At 39.5% G+C, this 19,236-nt stretch overlaps 1 protein-coding gene across 1 annotated transcript; it reads left to right on the forward strand.

Moving 5' to 3' along the window:
• Positions 1 to 263: 263 nt before the first annotated feature.
• Positions 264 to 14,809, forward strand: serinc2 (serine incorporator 2). The gene is made up of 10 exons (XM_074686745.1): positions 264 to 383; positions 5,691 to 5,852; positions 9,400 to 9,587; positions 9,729 to 9,808; positions 10,995 to 11,132; positions 11,707 to 11,876; positions 12,012 to 12,102; positions 12,245 to 12,407; positions 12,598 to 12,813; positions 14,131 to 14,809. The coding sequence occupies exons 1-10, from the start codon at positions 345 to 347 to the stop codon at positions 14,267 to 14,269; spliced, it is 1,386 nt and encodes a 461-aa protein (XP_074542846.1). The 5' UTR covers positions 264 to 344; the 3' UTR covers positions 14,270 to 14,809.
• The last annotated feature ends 4,427 nt before the right edge of the window (positions 14,810 to 19,236 follow it).

The raw sequence follows: 19,236 nt of genomic DNA on the forward strand, positions 1-19,236 counted from the left end.
TGAAGAAATGTAGGAAGAAGAAGTTTTGTCTACAAAGTAAAATAGGGTGGGTCATTAAATACTCACATCTAGTAACAATATCTTCAATTACACGACACAGACACTTCGTACAACATAAATTTTCCCTTCTCCCTAAATAAGTCAATTAGACTAAAGTCTCCATTTGTCTCAACGTGCACATTTTATGCGCGATGAATATTCAACATAAATTCCAAACTTTTATTCTGAAGGTGTTTTCAAATTTCCTGTTACTGTTTACTTCACTCACTTGACGCCGCCATTTTGGCTCAGTTTCTTCCTGAACTTTTCCAGATTTGGATACTTTCATCGTGAATTGAACAATCATGGGTGCTTGTTTGGCGCTGGGTTCCCTCGCCAGTTGTGTGAGTACACTTTCCAGGATGTATTTTTGATATTTGGTGAAAAATTTAAAGTATTTTTACAACTTAAACTAGCGTCTGTTTAATGTAGTTTTTTTTTTAAAAAAAGAACTTCATCATTACAACGCAAAACAGCGAATCTACGAAGACACACATGTATTTAGGGGTTGGGGGTAAAAAATGAAATACTTTGAGGATTGTAGGAGAAATGGCAGTTTAGTTAACGTTTCAAGTTAACAAATGTTAAAGTTTTTTTTTTTTTTTAGCGTGGAAACACTACCTCGCATTGACGTCATACGTAACTATCATCAAAATGTGACATTTAACAGTTAAAAAAGAAGACATTTTACAGTTTTCTGGTTTCCCCACATGTACAAGGAATTGAATTTTTTTTAAAAAGTGATTCATATTATTTCACTTTTGGTAAAATAAAGCACATACGTCAAAACGAGGTTACATATGAACGCAAAGTAGACCCTTCTTCTGTCTGTATACGCCCTTTCTCTGTGCGTAGAAGCTGAAAAAAGCAGGAAATCAAAATACACCGTGAAAGTTGAAAATGTCATACAATGTATTCTAGTTGTCAAACCGGTTTGCGACATGTTTGTACAATTGGTTCACTGTGAGAAGATGGAATTATCTGTTATGAAAGTCGGCTGTGTAACGCCAATTTCAAAATAGGGTTTAGAAATTGTGTTAATTTGCTGTCCCATTTAGTTAATTATGCTATTGAACCGGTTGTATTTATACTTAATTACCCTACAATTATCAGCATATTTGAAAATAAAGGGAAAATGTTGCGGCTTGTGTAAAACTAATGCTTCTTGGAGTTGTTTTCCAAAACTATTGTGCTATTTCCGGGTTGGCGTCAGGATTTACGCCATGTCTGGAGGAGAAGGTGACAGTCCAGTCACTGTATTGTTTTCCTACTTTCACCATGTAAACAATCTTGTTTGGTCTAAAGGGGATAGGAACGATATTAATAACTTTATATGTGTTGCATCGTCCAAAACAACGCTTTACGGAGTGTCTTGACGGACTGGGGTGAAAACATTAAATTAATCTCAAGCAAGTAAGTAAAAACAAAATTACTGTGAACACTTAAGACAGATGCAAAAAGTTATCTTAGATTGTAAAAGGTATGAACATGAACAGGACCATAATAAATATATAAAGACAAAAGCTGTGGGAATAAAAAAGTTAAAAGGAAAAAACATGAGGTAAAAACATAAAAAAGTAATAAGGTAAATGAAGCATCAGAGAAGAATAAAACAAACAAAGCGATTGCCTGGGGATAAGAAAAGTGGAGCAGTCTGAAGTAGAGTTGGGGGAAAAAGTATGTCAGTGATAAAGGCAATAAAAGAACACATGACATGAAAGCAAGTCTATAAAAAAGGTGTTATAAGTAGTGTTTTAATTGATGTTACACACAGAGCCTTATCTCCCCAGGGGCACGTTGGTACAAAGTTAAGGGGCCTAATTGAAAAGGCTCAATATTCTGTAGATTGAATCCTTGACTTGGGATCAGCCTGAAGGCTCCCACCTGTGGATCTGAAGCTGCAGGTGGGCTGATAAGAGGTTAACAGGTCTGTAGTGTAGCTTGCAGCCAGATCCATATGAGCCTTCAAACTGATCAGGAGACTCTTAGATCAGCATGATCCTGTAGGATTTTTCTACTTGAGCATATTTGAATATGAAAACTTTTGATACTGCTCATTATTTCCAAACTGCTCTAGTTTCAAAAACACCACATGACTATTTTTTATGTAACAGTGCTTGACATCTGTTTAATTTGGCGCTGCAAACATACTTTTATCATTATTTGAATCACCGTATTGTTGCTGATGTTATTCTAAAAAAATTACATATAACACATATTAAGTAATAACACTTGTTGCAAATTTTAGATAAATCTGCTTTTAAACCCCTATGTTAATGTGTTTTTTCAGAATCAGTAAAGGGCAAAATAAACGCATGCAAGTGGATCTAAAACGAAAGCAATTTAGTGTTTTTTTTTTTTTATTAAATTAAGAGCAATGCAGTAAAACAGGTTTATTTATGTCTTTATTTATTTATTTTTTTAATAAATAAAGTGAAAGCTCAAGTGAAAAAAATCCCACGGGATCAGCTTTTTTGTCATGATAATTACTTTGGCAAAAAAGATCCAGATTTTTCCCCCCCCTTTTTTTTTTAGCTCATTTATATTCATAAAGTAAGTATAATCAAAATAGTTTTTGTTTCACACTGAGCCCTGAAATGCTAGTCTCTAGGCTGCTATCAGTCAGCTTGGCTTCTCCTGGCTGACCTGACTATCACATAGATGTATCGCTTTTAAAGTTTGACCCACTTAAATCTTGACTGGGTAAGACAGTCATGATTTGAAGTTATGTAACACACAGACTGAAGTCTGTCAGCGTGACAAAGGAATTCAGGTCAAATCCACCTGTGTCTGTAAAATCTACCCCCATCTGATCAAAAGCTGCCAGAAGAAGATAAAGGAAATTCTCTGAGTTACGTATAGCATACACTGTGGAGTTATATCACCGTTTGAAACAGTGAAATGAATATGAGTCAAGTTCATTTATGTAACACCTTCAGACACCAGGCATCTTAAAATATGAAGAAAAGATGAACAGTGCTCTAAACATTAGCAAAAATGTTGAAATTAGCACACTGCACCATCAATGTTTCCTGAACTGTCTGAGGATATTTGCCAAAAATTGTAACAGATTTCTTTTTCATGTTGTACCTGCTGTAAAAATCAGGCCTAGAAATAAAGCTGCACATTATATTGGTTCAGTATCGTCATCAGGATATGCGCATGCGCACTGTATTGTAAGTTTATGCAGTATGAAGAAAAAAATAAAATTTTTCTGGAGCATAAAAATATATTTGAGTTTATGAGTTAAGTTGAGATCATGTAGCCTGTTTACACCCAATCACGTTTTTAACAGATCTAAATGAGCATCAATTAATATAGTTTTCCACATCTCACACAGTTAGAGCAGCTTCTCTGCGCTCCGTCCTGTCACCTGCTGTTATCAGCAGCAGGCAGAGCGACATGCAGCGTGAGTGATGGCATGACAGAGAGGGAGTGGTTAAAGTGAGCGGACAGTTTGCTTATAGGTAATATCACATGAGGTGCTGTATTCAACACTTTCAAGGTTAAAGGCAGCGGCTTCCAGATCTGTGCGTTCATCTTAATCATCAGCCAGAACAGGCTCCCTGTTTGTTTTTGACGTTGAAGTTTCTATCGCTGTTTTGTATTGTCCTTCCCACGCCTTATGATTTCACAAGCTGCCATAAAACTTGTAACAGCAGTAAGTTAATGTTAAAATGATCTGTTGCTTAAAGTGATACTTCAGGATGGAATAAGTTGGGTCCTATCATAAGGTTTAGGGTAGATGCACGACATTGGATTTTTGCCGATATCCGATACGCCAATATATCGAAACTCCTTTTGGCCGATACCGATACCGATAATCACAAGTTTGTTTGTTTTTTTCACTGTAAAGAAAGCTAAGTCTATCCTGTACTTGAATTTATATGTTACTCTTATTGTGACGGTCTTATTTGTTTAAGAAACACACATAAAACAAGACAAAAAACATTTGATTTTACCATAAATAAGAAATGTATTATTTTTTGTCAAACTCAAGACATTCAGTATTGAAATACAGAAAAATAATTTCTTTAGATCACATGAACTTTAAATGTACAATGCATTTTTAAACATAATCAAGTTGCATTTGATTATTCTAGAGCTACCGTAACAACCTGGTGACAGACACAGAGCTCTGCAGTGCAAATAAATGATATGCTACATTTTATTTAAGGAGCTTATTTTTCAGATGGAAAATAATAATAATCCTAACTGAATAGCACCTTATCAGCTGTGCATATCAGCAGAAATTTTCACATCTGCTGATACCGATAAATGTGTTTTTAAGCTTTTATCAGCCGATACCGATATTGTGCCATTAATGTCGTGCATCCCTAGTTTAGGGCAGAAAAGACCCCTACAGCAGTGTTTTTGTGCAGCAGAAGCCCAGGGCGCATGCACCAAAGACCCCCGCCGGTTTCCTCTGCACTCAGATGGGGCCATATTTTACTTGACCAAAAACACAAATAAACGGACTCCCACTGAAAAACTCTGATATCTGTCTGCATTCACGCTATATTTAGAGAATTTTCAGCGCGTTACTTTCACACAAAAACACAGCTAAATAAGGCTCTAGTTCTCATTGTGTCGTTAAAACGGCGCTACCTCCGCTGCAGAGCCACAGCTGGCTACGAGGCGCTCGCCGCTTAGTGTATCAGTCCGCGCACGTGGCGTGCCAGATATAAACAAACGTATGTAGTCTGCCAGGACCAAGAGACACGATGAGAACTAGAGCCTTATTTAGCGGTGTTTTTGTGTGAAAGCAACGCACTGAAAATTCTCTAAACAAAGTGTGAATGCAGACCGATATCAGATTTTTTTAGGTGGGAGTCCGTTTATTTGTGTTTTTGGTCAAGTAAAATATGGCCCCATCTGAGTGCAGAGGAAACCAGCAGAGGAGCAGTGAGGGGGTGTTTGGTGTGTGCGCTCTGGGCTTCTGCTGCACAAAAACACTGCTGTAGGGGTAATTTCTGCTCTAAACCTTGTGATAGGACCCAACTTGTTCCATCCTGGAGTATCACTTTAAGGTTTTGTTTCGTTTGTGTGGTTTTCATCTGGACTGGTCAGGTTGAAGGTTGTTAGCAGGCGTGTGTTGTTGTCTCAGTGGACAGGCTGAAGCATGGAAACTGGATTCATCCCGTCACAGCTGCTGAGCTGTTTACACCCAGGGCTCGTGTACTCTGCTGCATATTTAGTGAAGGATGGCTGATCTGAGCTCCAGCCTCTGCCTCAGTGCTTCACACACACACACACACACACACACACACACACACACACACACACACACACACACACACACACACACACACACATACACACACTTCTCAGCAGTGTTCCTCTGAATCATGCAGGAATCCTCTGTGATCATGCTCATAACGCTGGATCAGAAACAGACGGGGAGAGATTTGTGATGATGGCTGCTCTAATCACACGTCTGATTACTGCCACTTTAAATCATCATAACTCTCTGCGTCTCCTGCAGAAGGAGCAGAGCCGTGGTTTCCCTGACAGCAGACACATTATTATTTGTGTTGTTTTGTTGCATTCATTATCCTGATTGTTGCACATCACTGAGGTCTGCCCCTGACTCCCACAGAGCATGAATATGATGAAGGCCTCACTAATTCTCTCCCTCCTCTCCTCTCCAGGCGTCCTGTCTGTGCGGCTCGGCCTCCTGCCTCCTGTCGTCATGCTGCCCGTCAACGTACAACTCCACCGTGAGCCGGCTGGCCTTCTCCTTCCTGCTGCTGCTGGGGACCATGGTGTCTGTAATCATGATCCTGCCCGGCATGGAGGAGCACCTTAAAAAGGTACATCATGACACGAGATGGGATCACATTAGTAATGTGCCTATGTAACACAGGCCCCTGCATAACGCCGAGTGTCATCAAGTTTTCTCACCCACATGGATTTTCTAAATCAAGAAAAAAAAATCACTCCAATTGGTTTCATAAGGCTGTAACCCAGCAACAGCAGTGCTGAGGAGCAGCTGGGGAGGCTTTAGAGGCTTACATTCTGTTTATTTGGAAATCACAATTTCAGATCTAATTAAAAACCAGCTCTGAACTTCAATCTTTGAGACTGAGATCGAAGCAGTATCTAGAAATCATTCTGTTTTTACCTCCCTGCAACACAGCGCAGCATCTTTTCACCTGCAGATAAGAAGCAGGTGTTCTGCTTTCTTATGTATTAAGGATGTCCGGATACAGATTTTTTGACTTCTGATCTGATATTATTATGATTCTTTTTGCTGATATCGATATCTTTCTCTGAAAATCCCATACTTCATTGGGTGATTCCGTTAAAACTGTCAAATCACATTTGTTGTGCTAAACTGAGCCCTGTAGGTACTTCCTACAGGAACACTCACTTTACAAATGCTGCAAGACACTGTTTTAATAACATTGCTTTCCAAATAGAAGTAGACCCACACAGCAGACATGTTTGCAATGGGGTTTAATTTACAGCAGCCGAAAAGCGTGGTGGTGCTGCAAACAGGATCTGTCCCGATCAGGTAACGAAGTTCAATGCTATCCAAACCTCCAAAAATTGCCACATTTGGCGCAGGTACCAATCAGTGTATTGGATAGGGACATCCCTAATTTACACTGATATAAAGCTATTATGCTGGATGTTCAGACTAAATGTGATGATTGTTAAACTGGTTCATATGTTGTAGAAATCCCTGAATCTGCTTGTAAGTTGCTTAAAAATATAGCACAAGAGCTTCATGAGACTTTCTGAAATGATAAGTCATTACATAAGGATGTCCTCACTGCTTCATGACACATTGGAGGGGCAGGGCACAAACACCAAGGTCTTCTGAGGGCTGGCCAATCAGAGGGAAGGGGGTTTGTGGAGCAGGGAGCCTTAGGATGCGGTCACACTGGCATGCATGCTTTAACCTGGCCAGTGTGACCGCAAGTGTACCGTACTTGAACACAATTCACTTCTCTGCTTTGGCACGCTTCAAAGAGGTGAGCTTTAGCACGGTTCACTTCATTCACAAGCATAAGCATGCAGACATGAGGTATGATCCATGACATATGATTGCTGCCACCGCTCCTCTCATCCATCATTTTGAACAAAAGCAGGGTGTAAGAGGTCTGTGTCTGACCAAAACGACTCAACATCAGTCTAAAAGTCTCTAAAAAGTTGTAGCAGTGCTCTCTGTGTCTCATTGTGCTGACTCTGATGAGATTGCGCTTCATGTAAACAGACGCTTCATGATGTCCTAGGTGTGATACCCGCTAAAGCCTGGTTCATATTGGAGTAGTGCCATCACTGGCTGCATGCTCCAGCGGGGCAACGGCACAGTGGGGGGTAATCATGCTTAAATACACACAATTTGGATGTTCAGAGAGACAGCAGCTAAAACCAAAGCATTCATGATGGAGGTTGATACCAGGCTTTTCTAAGGCCCCGTTTACACGACAGCGTTTCATCTGAAAACGCTAAAACGCTTTGAAAACGCAGTGAAAAAAATCTGCGTTTACACGGAAACGCTGATGGACTGAAAACGCTGTAGTAAGCATACCAGGCCTGTAGGTGGTGCTATAACTGTCATGTTCAGAAGCCGCTTTTGGGAGATCTCCACCGAAGTAGAGTTGAGCTGATCATCTGGTGAATTGGGGAATACTAAGTGAAAAAGTGGAGCAAAAGATGCACATTTTGTTGAAAGACAGTCAGCAGATACAGTAGATTGTGCAGCACAACACGGTAGTTCACAAGGGTTGTAACAACGGTACTGTTGTCCTGTTGTATGCGCGCGCGCGAGGCAGACTGTGACGTCAGCGTTTCAAACTGAAAATGCCGGCTTTTACCGTTTACACGGCAACAGTGTCAGGAGCGTATGAGAAAAATCCCATCCTGGAGGCCGTTTTCAAAAGTTTGTGTTTTAGGTCGGCTGAAACGCCGTTTCCGTGTAAACGCGAGGCTGAAACGCTACAATCCTTTTGGGTTTCACCCTAAAACCGTCGTCATGTAAACGGCCCCTAAAACACCAGTGGGAGAAAAACAGAGATTGTTCAAAGTAGAGCCCGGCCGATATATGGGATTTTTTGGGGCTGATGCCAATACCGATACTGGGGGCAAAAAAAAGCCGATATCCAATATATCGGCCAATATCCAGTATATCAGCTAATATGTATAATAAATTTATTGATATGCACAGGATATATACTGTATATGAACACAAATTATCATAATACCCATATGATTCAAGACAGAGACAGAACACTCTTAAATTAAAACAAGGAACTTTAATTATAAAACTGTCAACATAAGAACTGTAGTGTTAACCAATAATAAATAAAAACAAGCTGTAAACAAAATAATAAATAAAGAAGTCAAACACACAATGAGCAACTTACACGACATTAAAACACCGTATTATAGTCGTACATTAGATGATGGTGGACGTGTGAATTCACAGTAGCATTTATCTCTGTTTATCTCACAAAAATGCAACTTTCAGGACGTTAAAACGCCGTTCTATAGTCTTACATTACATAATGGTGGACAGAGGGGCCGGGCACTTGACACAGCGACAGAATCTCCATGGAGCCGAAATTTTTATAAACAGCTACATTTTGGTCGATGTTGATTAATCGGTGACAGACATAATCGGCTCGATTAATCGGCCCGACAAATTAATCGGTCAGGCTCTAGTTCAAAGCTGCAAACACAATACCCCTTCTTTAAGTTGGCTGTCAGGAGAAGCCCGAGAGAAAGAGAAGTCGTGGGCAGATTTCTATGAGCTGTAAATCATGTAACGCTAACTTAGAGGAACCAGAGGGACAGAATAGACTAAACAGAGCTCTACATTAAGATTTTTGTGTTAAGAGAGAGCTGATGTTAAAAAGAGTTAAGACTGAGACTGTATGGGACAAAAATCCCATTTGTGACCCATGTTCAAGACTTCTTGACATAAATCAGCAATTCACACTTGTCTTATTCAGACAGTGTTGCATTTTAAAGCCTGTTTCAAGATCCTTAATCCTGAAAACTGATTCTATCTATACCCCAAAGCTTTACTAACCTTTACAACAGGGAAAAAGTCGAATGAAAAAGCCTCTTTATGTTTTCTTACTTCACTATGTTAAAAGCAGCTAGAGATCAGAAAAGATATTAACTGTTTTTGTCCACAGGGGGTCAGAACTAAAGGTTTCTCACAAGAGCTTTGATTAGTAAACATATGAATAGTGTCATAAACTGAATAATAGTGAAAAAGTGAATTTGTAAGTACACGTTGCCCAAAAACTTACAATCAAAAGTCAAATTTAATCAGGAAAAAGTGAATCCACATAGATATTCTAGTTAACCAAACTGTCTATCTCTGTTATCCTCCTCTATCAGATTCCTGGCTTCTGTGTGGGTGGCTCGAGCATACCTTTATACGAAAACAAGGTGAACTGTGACATCATCGTGGGCTACAAATCAGTCTACCGTATGTGCTTCGCCATGGCCTGCTTCTTCTTCCTCTTCTCCATCATCATGATCCGAGTGCGCAGCAGCAAGGACCCCCGAGCTGCCATCCAAAACGGGTTTGTACTCCAACAGAGCTTGAGTGGAACAGTCCTGTGTAGTGCCAGGAGGCTCCCCTCTGGTGGCCAAACAAAAGAACTGCGCCTTTGAAAATGATTCAGGTTCATAAAGAAAGAACTGTTGTGCTCTTGTCCTCTCAGTTTCTGGTTCTTCAAATTCCTGTTGCTGGTTGGCATCACTGTGGGAGCCTTCTTCATACCGGACGGCACCTTTACCACAGGTATGAGTCCCACACTGCACTTAATGCCTCTCTGACACAAAATACCTTAAAGTAATACACCCGGATGGAACAAGTTGGGTCCTATCACAAGGTTTAGGGCAGAAATTACCCCTACAGCAGTGTTTTTGTGCAGCAGAAGCCCAGGACACTCACACCAAACACCCCCTCCCTGCTCGTCAGCCGGTTTCCTCTGCACTCAGACGGGGCCATATTTTACTTGACCAAAAACACAAGTAAACGGACTCCCACCAAAAAACTCTGATACCGGTCTGCATTCACGCTTTAGTTAGAGAATTTTCAGCACGTTACTTTCACACAAAAACACCGCTAAATAAGGCTCTAGTTCTTATTGTGTCATAAAACAGCGCTACCTCCGCTGCAGAGCCACAGCTGGCTATGAGGCGCTCGCTGCTCAGTGTATCAGTCCGCGCACGGCGTGCCAGATATAAACAAATGCAGGTAGTCTGCCAGGACGAAGAGACACGATAAGAACTAGAGCCTTATTTAGCGGTGTTTTTGTGTGAAAGTAACGCGCTGAAAATTCTCTAAATAAAGCATGAATGCAGACCGATATCAGATTTTTTCGGTGGGAGTCCGTTTATTTGTGTTTTCTGTCAAGTAGAACATGGCCCGTCTGAGTGCAGAGGAAACCGTCTGACAAGCAGGGAGGGGGTGTTTGGTGCGAGTGCTCTGGGCTTCTGCTGCACAAAAACACTGCTGTAGGGGTAATTTCTGCCCTAAACCTTGTGATAGGACCCAACTTGTTCCATCCCGGAGTATCACTTTAAGCTGTTTCGAAGGATGCATGTGAGAACTCAGACCTTATTTTACATTTAAGTGTCTGTGAAGTTTGTCGATTATCCTCATCATGTCTGTCTTATACCATCCTGAAATGTGACAGTTTTATGGATTTGTCCGTTAACATAAACACTTGCTTAGATTTCAATTTTTGCAGTGTTTCTGGTTTTGTTTTCAAACCTGCCCACCCTGGCTTCATATTTTACTCAGGAAGGCTGCCAGGAAAAATCCCAGTAAACTGGGATACAAATGCTGATAGGTTGCTCAAGTTTTAGGCTGACCCAGTTTGTGTGTATTGTAAAAATCAAGTAAAGTTCATTTTTGCAGAAATGCACTTCAGCAGCATATAGTAAAGTATCCTAAACCCTGCCTCTGTGTGTGCTTGCAGTGTGGTATTACTTCGGCGTGGTGGGATCTTTCATTTTCATCATTATCCAGCTCATCCTGCTGATTGACTTTGCTCACTCCTGGAACCAGTCCTGGCTGGAGAAAGCAGAGGAAGGAAATACCAAGTGCTGGTTTGCAGGTACCCTGTTAATACCAGAAACAACACTTACTGTCCAAATGTAACATTTACGGTAAATAAACTTAGTGTGAGTCATCAATGAATCAGACCTGGAGTACAGCAGCATCACAGTCAGTGCGTTCACATGTAAAACTGTGAGCTTCATCAGCACAAGATCTGACTAATAAAGTGCATGTAAACATCTTAGTCAAACCAAGAAGAGACCCAGGATAGGAAGAAGATAAATAGGGTGATACATAGGGTCTCTGTGCTCCAACACAACAAACAAACAGCATGTTTCAGCAACACGTTTCATTCTTGAAACGAGGAGGAAACAACTTTCTTTCAAACAAAGCTAAAGAAACTGAACTTTATTAAGTTTATGGACGAGAGAAAAACACAAACAGTGATCTGTTTAAACTAGGTTGATACACTCACAGCTTTGTTAATTAAGAAAAGGACCCCACTGTGACTTTACAGTCGAGGTACAGCCATAGCCAGACCGCTGGGTACATGTAAACGTACTGAGTGACTTTATGACTTTACATCCTCTTCGCTGTTTGATAACTGCTGTATTTGTCATCTCTCTCCTCAGCCCTCCTCTTCGTCACCATCAGCTGCTTCGCCTTGGCTTTCACTGCGGTCGTTCTCTTCTATGTGTATTACACCCAACCAGATGACTGCACAGAGCACAAGGTCTTCATCAGCCTCAACTTCCTGTTCTGTATCGTTGTGTCCGTTGTGGCCATTCTGCCCAAAGTTCAGGTAATGAAGCACTTTGACTGTTTTTGTTTCATCAAAATAATGTTGATACATTTATGTTTGAAATCCCTAGATGCCTGCTTTTTTTCTTTCTTTTTCTTTTTACATTTTTTTTCCTGACTCTTTTGGCATCCACAGGAGGCTCAGCCCAGCTCAGGTCTGCTCCAGGCCTCCCTCATCTCCCTCTACACCATGTATGTCACCTGGTCAGCCATGTCCAACAACCCCAGTAAGTTCAGCCTCACAACAAATCTGCATTTTACTCTCTATCATTGAAAGTAGACACAAAATGTCACTATTAAGTCAAGTGTTAAATGTAAGTCGTCGTATTATCCAGCTGCATAATCAATAATTTGTGTCTCTGACCTCAGACAGGAAGTGTAACCCCAGCCTGTTGAGTCTGGTCCAGCCCAGCAGTCCGACTCCTCCTCCAGGGGTTCCTTCACCGACTGCAGGTCCAGTAAACGCTCAGTGGTGGGACGCACAGGGCATTGTGGGATTGATCATCTTCTTGTTCTGCACTCTGTATGCCAGGTGTGTCTCTGTCACAGTCGCTGTTTTGAGCTTCAAAGACCACTTTTAGAAATATCTCAGTCACAATGAATAAACAACTTATTGAAAGACACATCTTTAGTTTGACATCAAACAACGAGGAGGATGTTGTTCAGTTTAGCATGACAGTCAAGACAGAAGTGGTAACTCCTCCTGCTCTCCCCTCCTGCAGCATCCGCTCCTCCAACAACTCCCAGGTGAACAAACTGATGCAGACTGAGGACGGACAGGGTCTGACCGCCATTGAAGAGCCGGAGACAGGGGAGGATGGAGTTCGACGAGCTGTGGACAATGAAGGGGACGGAGTCACCTACAGCTACTCCTTCTTCCACTTCAGCCTGTTTCTGGCCTCGCTCTACATCATGATGACGCTCACCAACTGGTACAAGTACGTATCAGGTTTTGTTGTTTGGAAACTTGTTCTTACTGCTGTAACCCACTGAGATCAGACTCCTTATCTGGTCTTGATGTTGGGTTTTTGTTAATAATCTAACTACAGCTGTTGTTGTAGAGCAGGGGTCTCCAACCTGTGTCTCTGGAGCCTCATGCGGCTCTTCGACTCCTTTGAAGTGGCTCCTTGTAGCTTTAAAAATATTATTAAAATAAAGGGCTTTTGATATTTTAATGATAACAACACAGACACTAAGTAAAATCATAATACAAAATTTGGACAAAAAATGCATCACCTCTTGAAACAAAGCTTTAATTTTTTGTGATTTTTTTGTAGTATTTTTTTTTTTTTGGATTTTTTTTTTATTTCAATTTTTTGACATCTTTGCAAATTAAGAAAAAAGAATTTCACATTTTTTCAAAGATTTTGCAAATTTTTGAATTTTTTAAAACAAATCCCTCTTTTTACAAATTTAGAAAGTTTTTACAATTTTTGGAAATCAAGCAAATTTTTGAAATTGCATTATTTAGGGTTTTTTTGCACATTTATGACATTTCATCAATTTCTATGAAATTTTGCACATTTTTTAAATTAATTTTTTATTTTGCAAATTTTGATCTTTTTTTCAATTTCCAAATTTTGCAAAATTTATAAAATCTATGACACTACAAATTTCTTTTTTTTTAGATTTTCTTAGATTTGCAAATTTATTAAAAAATTGAATTAAATAAATTAATTAATAAACATTAAAAAAAACTAAGAAATCACATGTACAAATTTATATACATAAAAACTTCTTGTTCAGATAATTTTTCACCTGATTTACACTTTTTTTATCTGAATGTGAAGATGAAGTCGATTTTGCGGCTCCCGAATGACTTTCATCCAGGTGAGCTGAGGCAAAACGGCTCTTTTGAAAGTAAAGTTTGCAGACCCCTGTTGTAGAGCATCTTAACTCATTCGCTGCCGACGACATCTATGGCTTTTGTGGAGCTTGTCGGTCAGAATCATGCTCGTAAGCTACTGTAGGTGAGAGCGGTGTGCTCTTTGGATGAGAGCTCAGTATGGATATAAGGAGAAGACGTGAGATGGCAGAGACATGGTGAGATCAGGATCAAAAACAGGAAGAGAGACAAAAAGGAGAGAGTCCATCTTCTTAGGTAGTTTTGGTGTTTACATGGTCATAGAAACTATTATTTGGGTCTTGAAAGATCTTTCAAGATGCTCTGAAAATGGCCGGCAGGGAATGAGTTAAGATAGCAGATTTTTTAGATTTAGATTAACTCACTGGTAACTCTGCTCTCTGCACCTCAGGCCTGACGACGACTACAAGGTGATGCAGAGCACCATGCCGGCTGTGTGGGTGAAGATCTGCTCCAGCTGGATCGGCCTGGCCCTCTACCTGTGGACCCTGGTGGCTCCGCTGGTGCTCCCTGACCGAGACTTTCACTAGAATCAGTGAAGTCTGGTGGAGACAAAATCATATCACTTACCTCTTGCTGTTTGCACCTTGAAAAAAAGAGCTTAAGCTTTAAATGCATCTACTTAATTTGCTGTCTATTCCACATTCAAAATAATGAGTTGAAAAGATAGAATGATAGATGCTTTGCTTTGAAGTCATGCAGTCTTAGATTGAGCTGATATCTGTGACCAGGCTGTAATCTGCTGTTTTAAAGAAAGCAGGATTATTTGAGTTGAGCTTTAACTTCTTGTTTTTCTCAGGCCTCTTTGTGTTGTTTTCTTCCTTTGTTACAGATAAACACTGAACACCAGGACCAAATGCTTCTTAATTAATCTCTGTTTTTTTTTTCCACATTGGTTTGGGCCTCTAAATAACAGATACACTATTTTCCTACCTTATTGCACAGCTTTGTTTTATACTACAGTTTTATATCAAAGTGCCTTTTATCATATTTTACTATCCAGAGAAATGATCTTTGATTATTTTTGAGCTGTTCACCGTTCTGTAGAGCTGATTCTCAAACATACTGCATATGTGTGTTTTTGTTACAATCAATAAAGATGACTTTCTGATTGTTTTCTCATGCATGTAGGAATCATTTCTGTCCTGTAGGTGGAGCTGTTCACTCCTTTATGAAACAGGCTAGGTTTCATCAAGTAAGACGATGATGAAGTCATACTGTGCAGATATGAAACCTGTGTCACACACTTTTTTGAAAAAACAACTTGTCATGAAGTGTCATCAGCAGGGACGTCCACATGCTTTACAACCCTTCCTCCGTTTGTCACATGATGCTGCTGAGAAGTGATTTATTATGATCCTTGCACAAAGTGAAGGGAGTTTGTTTCCCCTATCACAAGATATGTATGAGTAAGGAGCTGGACACAACACTTCATCACACTTCACAATGTTTCTCTGACTAGTTTGGGGAAGGACACGCCCATGAAGTTGTTTGGTCAAATTAAGGCAAATCCAGGCTGGTCTAAAAGTATGAGGCCTGTGCTGAAGTGCTGAAACAGCTGTTTTAATCAGCTTTTTGAGCTTGTTTCAGTTATTTCAATATCTCTTGAATCAAAACAATCCATGGTCTTCATTTAATCGAATGGTCTCTTATCTTGACTAGTGTGGTGTTCAATTCTATCAGTCAGTACTGACGCTACCAAATGATGGCAACAACGGAAAAAAAATCTGTTTTCGGCACTTTTTTTCATTTCAAGCTCATAGAGCGAACTTTCCTTTTGAGTCAATTTTGGCGCCCCCTTGTGTAGAAGTAGGTATATATTATCTCTGGGTTGATTTTGTCCCACACGTGTCTTATTTTTCTCAACGAGGGCCTTATCATTTTGTTGAATAATATATTACAGAGGGAATCTTTGCTGTGAAAAAGTCTTTTTCTGCAGCATGCCGTCTATCACTTCACCTGGCCCCTCCCCCTTAGCAGTGTTTATAGGTATTAAAGCAGGGTATTGTGCTTTTTAAGGCTAATAATATCCCTGTGTGCTACCTTGAAAAACTTTTCTACACTATAATTTTTTGAGGACATAGCATTTATGTGTTGAAGAACACAAGTGTAAACAAATCTGCAGTTCAGGAACGGGAACCTGCCCAAGTCTTCTCTTTTTCTTTGACTTCTCCTACCAGCCAACTTAAAGAGGGGGTATTATGCTAGTAGCTTTGAATGCCTCTATTAGCTAGTAGCTTTGAACAACCTCTATTTTTCTCACACTGGTGTTTTAGAAAACCATTATTACAGCTAGAGGCTGAAACGCTTTGTTTTAGCTGCTGTCTCTTTAAGGCTCCCTGCTCCACAAAACCCCTTCCCTCTGATTGGCCAGCTCTCTGGAGGCTTGTCAGGAGGGCAGAGATATGGACAGACCTTGGTGTTTGATGCCTGTCTCTTCGGCGTGTCTTATTACATACATTACAGCATACATTTTGTTTAAATATATGGGAAAACACAATATCTCTCACACAAAAGGGGAAAGTTCATCTTTAATAAGCTTTTATAAGGTTTGTTTCATAATCAGCTAAAATCTCAACATAGGAGCTTCAAGTTTGTATTGAAAGTTTTTGACATACACTCAAAAACCATCAAAGCTATAACAATGTTATCTTTATCTCTCAGGACTCAGTACTGAAGAAGAAAAAAATTAGAGGGCAGCATCTGTTATGATTTAGATTAAGCTGTAAAGTAATCATAAACCTACATTATGATTTCCTACTAAAACAAAAAGACTTTGGGTTATTAAATTTAGTTCTTAGGGAGGTAAGGTTCACTGACAAAAGAGGAGTGTTATGTATGCTGATGACAAAATGCTGATGTAACAGTTTACATCAGATCATCAGACCTCAATCTGTCCACCTGGGGCTGATAGCAGCAATGGTGCTGGTTGAACTTACGTGGAGCGTGGAGGCACCGTCATGAAACCAACGGACAGAACATACAGACAAGCTGCAGCTAATGTAAAATGGGATGGACTCTGAAATGATCTCTGCAGGTTTAAATAATTTCTGCAATAGCTTCCAACATAAATACCTCAGGTATGAGTCAGTGTCATGCTTCAGCTCGCGTTTCCTTCAAGCCAATTGTTGACATAAACAACATGAAGCAGGCTAATTTGGCCCAGTGACCAGTGGTTATGTCAGTGATCTGTCATTGGTCCAGCTTCTCCCAGGAGCTCCATCCAGCTCTTGCATGTTTCGCTGAACATTGTCCTGCTGCTGATGACATGAGATGTGGGGACATTTCATCCCCAGCTACACCTCAGCACCCTCTTCACACTCTCAGACCGTGTCCCAACAGAAGCTGCACATCATGCGTGAAGTTGTGATGTGACCCACATTGTTGTGGCTGACAGTGACAGTGGTATCCCCGGCCCAGCTGTGAGCAGCAGGCTGATCTAATGCTCTTATATAATGCTGAATGATGCTCTGATCAGTTGCATAAGACAGTTTTAGGACCAATCTCATGGGGATCATAACACGCCTCGGCCTGTTGTGGTTTGGTATTCCTGTCTCTGCTCTGGGGGACCTTTACCATCATCGTCATCATCATCATCATCATCACAGTTGTTACCAGGGAATGTTCATCTTCTCAAGGGCTTTAAAGCACCCAGCAACCAGGTAACAACAAACCAGGTTTATGACAGGGAGCCCCAGAAGTCCTCATTAGACCAAGACAGAATCAGAAAATCACACTTTTTCTGACACATGTGAAAGTGTGAGAACATAATGACAAGAAGATGTATTTCACAGTATTAGAATACAATTAGAGTGGGGTGATTTATTCTAAGAAAATACTCAAAATGTTACATCAAATATTAAAACACTTTCAAAATAATCTTATCTACACTTAAATCACATTTAGCAAATAAAATTATTATTATTTTTTAAATTCTTTATTCATTATTCATTTCTGTTACATCTTACTTTTTTGTGTTTTAAAAGCAGATTTCCAGTCTCATGAGACACTGAAAACATCTCGCAGCATTCTGTCCTCTTATGATTACGTATGATTCGACTTTGTGACACCTGATCCCTTGGCTCCTTAGCTTGCACCTGCTGTCCTCATGTGTGCACTGCGAAAAATTAAATCTTTTTTTGTCTTTTTAAATTATCTTATGAGACAATATGAGCCACATTCACCTGCCAAAAATATAACAATAATAATAATAATAAAAATAATAATAATAATAATAATAATAATAATAATAATAATAATAATGATAATACAATTTATTTATACAGCACCTTTTAAAAAAACATTCACAGAGTGCTTTGACACAGAAACACGGCAGAAAATGTGAGAATACAGTATCAGGATAGAGGTCAGTGAGATATTAAACCAAAAAATTATAAATAAATATAAGATTAAAAAATACACTAACTAACACTAAAATCAACCAAAAGCAATTGTTTTTTTCTTTCCCAGAAATTCACACTCATTTTTTTATTCACTTATTTATATATAAAAATATGCAGCCCAAATAGAGACAGCATAAAACAGCGACATATGAGATAGAACAAAAATGAGTTAAATGTGTTAAAATAACTTGAAATAAACTACCATGACTTAACCAAGATTGGATTGTAACCAGTTGAACATATCTCTGAATAAATATTTGTTGAATTACTTAATTAGCCACTTTGAATCATGTAAGCTATATTACAGAATGACACAGGAGGTCATTCCTGCCTCCATTCAAAACCCATGCACCCTTACACTGGATTATTAGCCTGACATATTTATTCAACCAAGATTTGTTAATTAATTTAACTTTGGACTGTGCAATCCCTCTGCTAAGGGGTCAATGCACTGTGCAATATCCACTACACTATAATACAAATATTGCTTATATTGTAGATATCATATTATTGGAGCCTTAGTTGTTCCTTTTTTTCTTGTTTTAGTTTTATCCCTAAATAGGGATTCTGTGAATAGAATATTCTATGGATATCCCTATTCTGTTTAACTTTCCTTAATTTGTGTAAAGCAGGTTTGACACCAAATAACCTCTTGGGATTAATAAAGTCTTTCTGATTGTGATATGTGTCTGTGTGTTTTCATAAAATGAGTATTTCTGTGTTTAAAAAGTTTCAGTTCGGCCAATCTAGACAGACTGGTGACAAAGTGATGTACTTTACATCAACAGTCATGAAAAAACCTCACTGTCCGATCGATTACTTGGAAAGAGCTAACTGTTGTGTCATAACAAATGTCTGGGGGAATGTATGAGCTCTTGCTGAAGATGTCACAATCAAACTCAAACAAACGAAATGAAGTGTTTCCGGTGTGAAGATTAAACAGTTAGCTTTAAATTCACCATTCAAAGTAGGGGTTATTATTGTCAAATGATCAACATAGCTGTACCGGCAGAGGCTGAGAATTGATATAGCTTTAAAAGTTCACTCAAAGAGGAGACTTTCGTTTGCTTATTAGTATTTAGCAACATGCAACG

The sequence above is a fragment of the Halichoeres trimaculatus genome, unplaced genomic scaffold, assembly GCF_033239565.1.
Source record: "Halichoeres trimaculatus isolate MK-OKI-2021-1 unplaced genomic scaffold, fHalTri1.1 fHalTri1_scaffold_14, whole genome shotgun sequence".
Classification (NCBI taxonomy): Eukaryota; Metazoa; Chordata; class Actinopteri; order Labriformes; family Labridae; genus Halichoeres; species Halichoeres trimaculatus.